Source organism: Battus philenor, unplaced genomic scaffold, assembly GCF_028537555.1.
Source record: "Battus philenor isolate CCGP_79_NKW_IND1 unplaced genomic scaffold, ilBatPhil1.0.hap1 SCAF_14, whole genome shotgun sequence".
NCBI classification, from domain to species: domain Eukaryota; kingdom Metazoa; phylum Arthropoda; class Insecta; order Lepidoptera; family Papilionidae; genus Battus; species Battus philenor.
In genome coordinates this window covers 10,532,581-10,543,280 of record NW_027181676.1, presented here as the reverse complement: position 1 = coordinate 10,543,280, position 10,700 = coordinate 10,532,581, and the positions used below count along the sequence as shown (strand labels likewise).

The window sequence follows — 10,700 nt, the reverse complement described above, 5'->3', positions numbered from 1 at the left end:
GCAGAGATATTATCCGTATCTCAGTATAGCAATATAACAGTCTTTCAACTCATTTTTTATTTCAGTACCTACGCGTCTGTTATTGTTCTAGGCTATAGAACCATTGACTTCAGTATTAATCAAATTTATTTTTATTTGGTTATATTCAGTAAGAAATTAAAAATATTTATTTCAACTTAACTGCCACATTCATTATCAAAAATATAGACATGAGAATCCTTTCAACCCCATTGTAAGTAGGCAACTGGTTCACTAATCAGGATGTGGACAAATAATAATTTATCCATGCAATTGACAGCATTAAAAAAAATAAAGTTAATCTCAAAAACCATTGTAGTGGGATTCTTGGAAAATAAAATGCATTGTAGGGCAATTAATGAAGGTAAAAAATAACTATATGAAAAGTAATATTTAATAGTATTCTTAAAATGTAATATTGTGTGGAGATGAATAATGGGAAAAGTAAAAGAAACATGGTAACTCTGATATTTTAATTATAACATACATGTTTATTATTCACTTAACTGGATCTTTATATAACAGTGTTTAAAATAACAACACACAACTGAAATAAAGTAATAAATAAAGATACTTATTTACAATTAAGTATTTAATTTTCATTACGGTTTTATCACATGGAGGCCTGTCAAACACAGGCATCACAATAAACAGTAAATTAACATTAAATTATAATGACAATTGAAACTAAAATGAGGTATTACAATGTGACATAATTGCATATAGATAAAACAGTAAAACACACAGTTGTAGCAAATTTAATATTAATAATTCTTTAACTGGGCACTTTTTAAAAATATTTACATCAATAAATAATTATTTCATATAAGCAAAAGAGCAAATTACTACTATATTTGTAGTAAACTTTAATAATACAATTTAGCTATGCATGTGTTAGGCCTATGTTGTTAAATATAAATACTCATTTTCCAAACCTTTGATCACATTTATTATATTTGTATAGAGCACTTACAAAACTATCAATATTTACACTATGATCTAAAGAGAGTTGTACAAACTCTGTTAGTCTAATTTGCCATGGTAAGAAACCATAACTACAACAAAGAGGTCCTGTATATAATATGAGGTTGGGTTCAGGAATAGATGGGGACATATCAGTAAATATTCTTCCAAATTCTTCTGATGTTAATTCTGAAATTTCCTTTCCACTTTCAGCTTCATTTTTTGCTATTTTCTTTATACATTCTACTATTTGTGGCTTTCCATCCTTATAACTAAAGATATTAATGACTACTGTGTTTGCATTCATTCCATATGTATAACCATTTAAATCTGGTTTATTAGACCATTTGATGCAACCTGGTATACCCTTTTTATGTTTCTCAATTGCCAAAAATAATTTCTCTTCATTTAGCTTCAGCTTCCCTGGAATAATATTATGTTCATTATTACATAATTATTACAATATATACATTAATATTGATATTTTTATACACTAGTATAAAATATTTTTTTTTATTATTTTGGAGAACTGTCTTTTATAATGTCTCTTATAATTTAATATTATTTAAGCCTAAACGCATATAAAGTTTAATTTCGGACATGGCATAGCCATAACAATCAGGAAAATGTCCAGCCCATCCTTTTTTTCAACAAAATTGTTTTAAGATTACGGCGAAAATTCCAGAACTTTTATAAAAATTAAATAAGGCTTGTTTACCGGTCACATCGTGAAAACTGACGTAAGGGATTCCAGTGATAAGACTCCAAATAACCACACGCGCCAAGTCACTCGTGGAATGATGGTTAGTATTCGCTAGCACCGCCAAATGCTTCAAACTTTTCTTCATTTTTGGTGCGTATTCCCGTATCATCATAACATCACTTTTCGTCACCTCGTTGTGAAATAATTTTCCCCTTTTAACCCATAACCGGTGATAAACATTTTGAATAGCAACAAGTATGTTTACGATGAAATGCACCAAGATAAACAAAAAATGCCGAATCAGTCGCGACAGCATGTTCGGAGCGGACAAGATTCCATTTAGTATTATTTGATCATTTTACAGTATTTTATACATAATGACATAAGGTCACACGATTATTTCTCAAATGCATGACCATTCTTCAGCTTTCCTGTCAGTACCCAACTGCCCAATCATAAGGCAAACGGTGGAACATCAATGTTGCTAGTATTATGTAATAAAATGTAATCAACTAAAGAGAATGTTCAGAACAATACAGAAATATTAATAAACCAGAATTTATTTATAATAAAATTCATAATCGACAAAATACTTCTCAGAGAATTTTTTCATCGCTTCGTCTATGAATCTGGTTTCATAAATTTTTATAATTAAATAAATATTATCATTTTAAATTTAATAGAAACGAAACAAGCTACACTTTTTTCTACATTTATGATATATAATTATGAAATATTAATATTAATTTTTTAAAAAAACTAATCTAATATTGTAAATATTTTATTCACAGCTGAACGTATATTAGAGCGTTAATGTACATCCGTTTCCCTTCTGCCATTATTGTTTCTTTCTCTTGTCATACTGCGCAGGCAGGTTAGTAATTTGCAGATTTTTGATTTTTGAGTGCTTAAATGATAACTTAAAGGTACTTAAGGCAAAAAAAGTTATAATTAAGTTCAGTTTAAGTGCTCAGCTAGTAAAGAGTTTTATTAACATTTTGCTTATCAATTTTATCGACATTCGTTAAGACCACGCCGTCAATTGCACTCGTGTTTTTCCAGGAAATCAAGATGCAGTTACACATCAGAGGCCAATCGACGCACGTCTTGGACGTAAATGACCAGGATTCAATTGCACAGATCAAGGTATTTTTTGAACTAATAAGTAACCGTTAATTGCTATAATAACCTATCGTTTCTGCTATATAAGAATGTTACTATTTTGCAGCTTTAAGTTTATACCGCCTATTTAAATTTTATTAACAGCCTTTTCCTTATTAATTGTAGTTAATGATTAAGTATTTTCTGTTCTAATTTTTACTTTTTAGCTAGCCACATAATTCAATATGTTTTAATAATAGACGAAGTCGTTATTGAGATACTATAATTGCTAAAAATAAGGTTATTATAAAATGTGGAAAATAAGTATTAATCTACTTTGCAGGAGCGCATCCGCATTCTTGCTGGTGTTGCAGATGAAGACTTAACTTTGTCACTGTGTGGTGCACCACTTGACGATGCAACTCTTGTATCAGATTTATCATCAACAGAATTAGACCTCACAATCCCATTGGTTGGTGGTAAAGTGCACGGATCCCTGGCTCGTGCTGGTGAGTTCTAGCTATCATAATATAATAATTATTAGATTGTCTCAGTGGTCTGACTTCTGCAACCAAGTGGCTCTGCCCTCATTTTACAGTGAGCATAGATGATATACCTGAATTATTTACATGATTTTTTTGAAGTTTTTTTACTTAGGATTTAAGTTTTTGTTTTGATCCTTGGGTATTCATGAAAATATTAGCATGTGGTATTTTTGACATAACGGAATAGTGTATCACAAATAATGATCACCAAAATACTGCAATTACCCTTTCTATTAAGACTGACACAAACTACAATGAAATGAATAATGTATTCAACTTTAAATAACATCATCCACCTCTAGGGAATAAAAGTGAATGACATCTCACAGATGTCTAATTTACCCAAATGGTTAATAATATACATAAGTTATTTGTTGTAATAAAAGTTACTCACTTTGCATCAGGCTCAGATGGCAAACCAGATTTATTAAATATAATATAAAAAGGTTTCCACTTAAGACTTAATGTGAAATTGTGGATACTTGTATTTTTCCAAATAAAGTGTAATATTTCATAAATAAATTTAATAAATATTTAATGTTATTGTAATAAGTAATAATAATGTTTGTCATAAAAAGAATTTATGCAGTTTTGTGATATATGTTACAATATATGCTTAACATTGACTTTACCCTAACGGTCAGAGACTTAAATTATGAGTAGATTGGTTTGTTCACCAACCAGCACAAAATATACTGCAAATTGTCATGTGAACTGGGAGATATAATAACATGTGAACTGGGAGATCTGAGTATCTAAAATATGAAATAAGTATACCTTCCAATGTATATTATTCTTCTGCATTTCTTAGAAGAAGTCCTGCTCTCAATAGTGGGACAAACAATTCTTTATATGAAGCTAGGGGTTTTTAATTATAGAATCCAAAATAAAGTTTTAAGTCTCAATTAAAATAATAAGTCAGTTTAATGGGTATGAATATATAATAATATGCAGTCATTATAACATTTTGGTTATATAAATAATATAATGTATGAATGTGTATGTAAAATCAGAATGGATTTTCAGGTAAGGTTAAAGGACAAACACCCAAAGTGGAAAAGCAGCAGAAGAAAAAGAAGAAGACTGGCCGTGCCAAGCGTAGGATTCAATACAACAGAAGGTAAATATTAATGTAGAATAGTTTTTTATACTTCATTCATTGAACAGCAATGATATCTTTCATCATCATATCAGCTGATAGATACAATACCCAGTGCATATATCATATATATCATAGGTCCCCCAAAAAATTGCCAAGATGTCTGTTTGTTGCACGAGTGATGTACCCCACACAAGCAATACTTTGAGCTATGGTGGTTACTTTGGTTTATTTGTCTGTAGTTGGCATCAATAATTTGAAGTAATGTAAATTGTACAAAACAAAGGTTCTGTATATATTTGTGGAAGATTTTACATTTAATTTCACATTCTTGTGTCTCATAACTAAAAATTACATATCTACCTTTTTATCGCTGCTTCACTCTAGTATACTAGTAGATAATGTCAATAAGTGATTAAGTAAGCCATTATACAGTGTAATTGAATAAATCATGGACATTCACACTGCTACATTTATAAAACATGTGCAATAAATGACAATACATGTTTTATTTTCAACATTGTTTCCACATTTAATGAAAAATTCCACCACAATCCCTTTTTTTCTTGTTTGGTATTATCTTTTTCGTAAAAAGAATAACAAACAAGAATTATGTAAGAACTCTTCAAATTAGATGGTTAATAGAAATCAGTCCCAAAACCCCTCCCAAGTTTTCGGATACAGAGGAACAAAACAATCATAATAATAACTAGAAAATATGTTAGCACCCTGCAAATGAGGTACATACATGTAATTATGCTTTAGCTAATTATTGCGAACCAATGAGATAGTTGTTTTTTTATATTAACTGAGTGAATGGTTATGACCAGTATATAAGACATGTTATTGTCTTAATTTTTGATGTTTTGTCAAAATTACTATTAGGCTGTTTGAAGAAGCATGCAAATAAAGTATGCTAGAGCTCATATTAGTTCTAACAATGATTTTCATGATATTTACTATTACTAAATAGTAATGGTAATAGAAGTGTGCTTTAATAGCACATTCAATACCAATTAAAAAAAAAACTATTTCTGGTTTTAGATTTGACATCTGTGCATCTATTTTTACTTCTAAAATATGGAAAATAAAATATGTGTATAAAATAATAAATTTATGTAATGAAAGCAATATTAAATGGACTATGTAATTATAGCAGACAATGATTTTAATTTATTCATTATTAATTTTTCAGATTCGTCAATGTTGTTCAGACCTTCGGCCGCCGTCGTGGACCTAACTCCAACTCATAGATAAAATATGTAAATAAAATGCAAATATAACATCTCTTGCATTACCTTGGTGTTTGATTTTCCACATCCACAACAATAAACATGTTCACGTCATATTGGTTTTTAAGTAGACTGTTTAAAATTATCCTTTAAAAAGTAACAAAATTTTTATTAGTTTACAGATTATTTAATTTATTTATAGCCAGGCGAATTGGTTGTGGGACCATGGTCATGTTATCCTGTAAAATATTAATTGCCCTTTTTTAAGGTGTTCAGACATCTATAGCTAATATTCTACTTAGATGATTTAGTCAGGTCATTTCATATACATTCCATATTTCATTTATAATTTGGGATTAAATTGAAAATTTAAAAATGGGTTTTAATTTTAAAAAATTGATTCAATTATATCTGGCAAAATTTATTAAGACAACTGTTGACTGATAAAAATGAATGTTGTGGTTGTGTAGGTACACATATATTATAGGTGAATACTGCTTACCTTAAAGAATTCATTCTATACTCTGAATTTGACAGCAAAATACTACTAAGAAAATAACTGCTCAAATAGTTATACTAGGTTATATCTAGGTACTAATACTGGATACACAAAAATTAAAATATCCAAATTAATCCAATTCTTTAAAAAATAACTAATATTAAGGTTTTCAGGCGAATTTGTGATTTATTATATTTTAAACTATGATTAGTACCGGTAATGTCACTCATTGGTAGGCACCATAAAACAGCTTATTTCTGTTAACAATATTGAGTGTGATGCTGTATAATTAGGTGGTATATAACCAATTAACCTGTCAACAGCCTATGGACTCCCCCAGTTGCATTCAGGTCAGATCTGCCCCAAGTAAAGCAGGCTACATTATATCGAATCTCCTTAAAAATACAATTTAAAATCGCTTGCTCTGGATGTATATCAGATCACAAACAATAATATTCATTAAAAAAATCGTTTTCACTGACAGACGCCATGTTGCCACAAATGAGTTACGCCATATGCAGTTTCAAATATTTTTTATGATAAGCTTTGCATTTTATAGGCGTAAACAAATAAGAATTGGCTTCACCAAGAACCTTCAATACTATGCCACTCTTAACATAAAATTGTTTTTCTAATTCTAAAACAGGAACTTTACTTTTTATTAAAATATTTTAATGAGAAAATAAAGTTATCTTTGAAAGGCCTGAAATTTTTAAAAATTAATAAATTACTTAGGTAAATAAAACAAAAAAGTCATAATAAACAACAAGTGTTATATTTATTACAACGAGAAATTAATCTCATCTCCCTTTACATTATAAAAGAACATAGTCCATTGTTTGTGGATCCATGATTGTGATGAATCATTCTGTGCATTATCAAATATATCTTATATCTTCATATATATTCATGGATCCACAGTTCTTATTGTTACTTCTCTCGATAGCAAATATGTATGAGCAATACAAACAATTCTTACCATATGGCACTGTGGCATTCACAAGTACATGTAATTTTTTCTATGTAGAAAAATCATAGTCACTATAGCTTAAATATAAATATTTAAATAAATTTGATAAGTCTACATCAACAAACCACCATTAAAACCAAAATACACAAATAAGGCTGCCAAGTTTTATATATTTAGAATTTCAGGCCACATTTTGTATCTTTTTAATAAGGATTTAAATTATAACCCCTATTAAATTATAAAAATTGACAATTTAAGTAATTAAACTACCCTATTTGTGGCAAGTTGTGATGGCAGTTAATATAGAAATATGATTAAATTACACAAGTATTCACACATAAACATATCAAATTATTAGTTTTTTTTTTAAATGTGTATGTTAAATCTAAAATCCTTTTGAATATTTTCTTTGGAACAGTTATAAAATTTAATTACATAAAAATTATGTTAATATATAAAATTTAAATATTTAATTTAATAACTGTGGTTTTATAATTGTGTTATTATTTATGGGTGATAAATTTAATTAACATAGTTTCCAAAAAGAATCAGGTTGACATTATGATATAATTTATGATTAGATTAAAAATGAATGACTATGATTTCTTTGTTTTTATTTCTACGTTTACAATACATTCGCCACAGCCACATGTACTTCTTACATCTATGAGTTTTAGCATTTTTAGGATAAAAACTTCAAATAACAAACACAAAATTAATACCTACGGCAGGCATTTGGTACTTTTTTTATTGTTAAGGGTACGTACCGTATACAAAGTATTTTTTTTATATCTAAACGTACCTAAATATCACTATATAAGGCACGAACATTTATAACCATAACCTAGCTTAAAAATATTTAATCACTCAACATGCACTTTCATACGCAGACTTAATACATAGAATAGTCTTATATTTGCATTACATATGCGGATATATAACTATAATAAAAATTCATAAACTAGTGTAGCACCATACAATGGCGGAAAGGACGTTGCGCAGTACAGTACGGATTTAATTGCATGTCAATAAATATTTGAATGACAATTTGCCGACAAACATTTGTCGAACGACATTACCGAATGGGTGTTCAGCCGATACAGCAAACCGTGCAACCTTTTAGTTTCGGTTTTACTTATTTAATCAAATATTAAATTTTATGTCTCGTTAATGTTGTAAGTAAAAAGTAATATTGATTGATGATATTTTCTTAAAATTTCAATATATCTCGATAGTTATATAAGTGCCTAGGCACCATTAAATTGCACTGTATTTCAATTAAAATTGCGCCAAATTTTGACATTTCGCAAATAATGGCTTTGGAACCGACGCTGTATCACATTTTGATGTCAGATTATTCTCACGGAAAAATATTAGTCGTTCCTCCATTAATTATATATTCGGAGTTATTGTACTTCTAATTACTAAACCTAATTCTAAATGCATTTATTCGACAAGCGAAATCATCATTTTAACAAGTTGCACGTTGTAAGAATATGGCGATATGTTGCCACTTCACCATTGATTTAATTAAAAATTTTAAACTTGCTTTAAATTATTAAAACAATGACAGATAGTAAATGTTATTTATATCATAAATTAAATTTAATAATAATTAATGCAAAAATGCAAAAACGCCAACTTAAATATCATTTTTTTTAAATCTTTGTCGAAATAGTCTTATAACAATTCAGTCAATAATTCTTTAACAATAGTTTGACAGCATCAGAATATTGACCTTGTAAAATGAAAGAAGATATATATTTCTTATTTAATACAAATGATTTTATTACTCAATCACGGTGTCTTAATATTTTTACAAAGAAATACACATAATTTTTTTATTTATCATTTGCATAGTACACACCTTCAACTTTTAGTAGTAAAAATAATGCAGTTATGCATATAATTATCTTGAAATTTTTCTTTTAAAAGTATTAGTAGTTACGCATAAAAAAGAGAAATTTTTTAAATACTAATTGATTTCTGCTTTAACCAACTGTTCATATTTGTAGAAAGTTTTTTTTTTTTTAATTTGTCGCTTATATGGGTATAAACATTATAAATTTTAATACATTGTTAACTACTGCTTATGTGGTAGGGGTGAATAAACGATCTAGAAATCATTACGTATAAAAATATTGTTTAGCTATTCTAGATGTTTTTTTAGTAAAATTTGCTTGCAAAAAGTGTAAATAAATTTACAAAAGTTATATAAGAGTTGGCATAAATTACAACGATTTTATTTATGTTAAGTACATTTCCATAACACAATTGAAATAAGTGCAGGCCTTTGATTTGTAAGTACGATGGCTTACAATCTCTAATTGACACTTTTTTAAGTCATAAAAAGATGCACTTTTTAGTATCATAAAAGTTTATTTTAATGAAACTGATCGCAGGATATGCATGAACTTATGTTAGAGATAGCTATTGAACTCCTGTTATTACAATAGAGTGGTACTATTTCTTAATATTATATTATATCAATCGTTTTCCGTACATTCATGTACCCACTACGAGTGTTCAAACTCTATTGAACTCGTTTATTAAGTCTTGTGACATTAATAATAAAAAAATCAGACTTCTGGAGAAGCAGCAAGCTTATTTCTTGATTTTTCCCACCTACTGACGTAGTCGACTGGATAACACATTACAGCAGAAAAGAGAAGAAACGCTCCTGATACGTAGAATGATACATCGTAGTCACTAGTGATGTCCACCAGAACACCTGTAATTATTTTTTTACAAATTTATTTAATTTGACTAGAGATAAGACCCATCTATAAATAAGAATTTGATAATTTGAATAATACATCTTATAAATTATTGGTTAAAGTTAAAAACAAAATCACATATTTTCGTAGCACTATTTGCAATGATTTTTTTCTTATTTTTACTCATTATATAGAATGGTTGGTGAAAGTTGTAAACGCTTAAAGGGGGTGAATGTAAAGTGCCTTTGTTTTCAATAAGTGTATGGTACACTATCCTAAAAATGGATAGTTCAAAAAATAATAAATTATGTTATGACAATTTAGTTAAAAATAGCGTTTACAAAATTCATAATGTTTCGTAATTATTCGTAATTAAACTATCTTTTTGTTCCATCAGATTCAGTACAGTTATAAGTTATTGGCATGGTGCATTCCGATAGAAAAAAAAAATGAATGTGACATATTATTGAGTGATAACTTTATACCGAATGCTTCAAAATAGATGTAAAAGCTTTAAAGGTTTTTGCTGACAAGTAAGTTATATATTCACTCCTTTAAAACATTTACGATTAAAATCATTCAACCCGTGTATAAAGGTTACATGATACGTTTTGCCGTCAATTTAGCGCAGATTTATAGCCGACAAGTCGTGTGTTGTTGCGACACCGCATAGGAGCAGAGAACTCATTCAATCACAGAAAATGTATCGCACCTCGTCGGTATTTTGGCTGCTTGCCTGTGCATAGTAAAGGTATCAAAATAGTCGGGCGCTATCTGTTACGCAATTGTGGAAAACTATTACATCATTTTCAATTCTGTCTAGTAAAATTAGATTTTATAAATACATCGCTAA

The 10,700-nt window shown here is 28.6% G+C and overlaps 3 protein-coding genes across 5 annotated transcripts in view; 1 reads left to right on the top strand and 2 right to left on the bottom strand.

Annotated features, from left to right (window-relative positions):
• Positions 1-489: 489 nt before the first annotated feature.
• Positions 490-2,117, bottom strand: Tango14 (transport and golgi organization 14). The gene is made up of 2 exons (XM_068761123.1): positions 1,700-2,117; positions 490-1,404 (listed from the first exon to the last, which is right to left on the bottom strand). Exons 1-2 carry the CDS (start codon positions 1,998-2,000, stop codon positions 941-943), a joined length of 765 nt encoding a protein of 254 aa, XP_068617224.1. The 5' UTR covers positions 2,001-2,117; the 3' UTR covers positions 490-940.
• A 357-nt stretch (positions 2,118-2,474) lies between these two features.
• Positions 2,475-5,726, top strand: RpS30 (ribosomal protein S30). 2 transcript variants are annotated; one of them, XM_068777745.1, is made up of 5 exons: positions 2,475-2,558; positions 2,747-2,830; positions 3,129-3,294; positions 4,357-4,450; positions 5,625-5,726. In XM_068777745.1, the coding sequence occupies exons 2-5, from the start codon at positions 2,756-2,758 to the stop codon at positions 5,680-5,682; spliced, it is 393 nt and encodes a 130-aa protein (XP_068633846.1). In that variant the 5' UTR covers positions 2,475-2,558; positions 2,747-2,755; the 3' UTR covers positions 5,683-5,726. The 2 variants fall into 2 exon arrangements, with proteins under 2 accessions (XP_068633846.1, XP_068633847.1); XM_068777746.1 differs by lacking the exon at positions 2,475-2,558 and adding an exon at positions 2,587-2,610.
• A 1,203-nt stretch (positions 5,727-6,929) lies between these two features.
• Positions 6,930-10,700, bottom strand: part of LOC137933787 (monocarboxylate transporter 12) — a 45,414-nt gene continuing 41,643 nt past the window's right edge. For both annotated transcript variants that reach the window (XM_068777843.1, XM_068777844.1), the window contains exon 9: positions 6,930-9,861. In XM_068777843.1, coding sequence (XP_068633944.1) covers positions 9,710-9,861 — 152 coding nt within the window. In that variant the 3' untranslated portion in view covers positions 6,930-9,709. The remainder of the gene's footprint in view (positions 9,862-10,700) is intronic.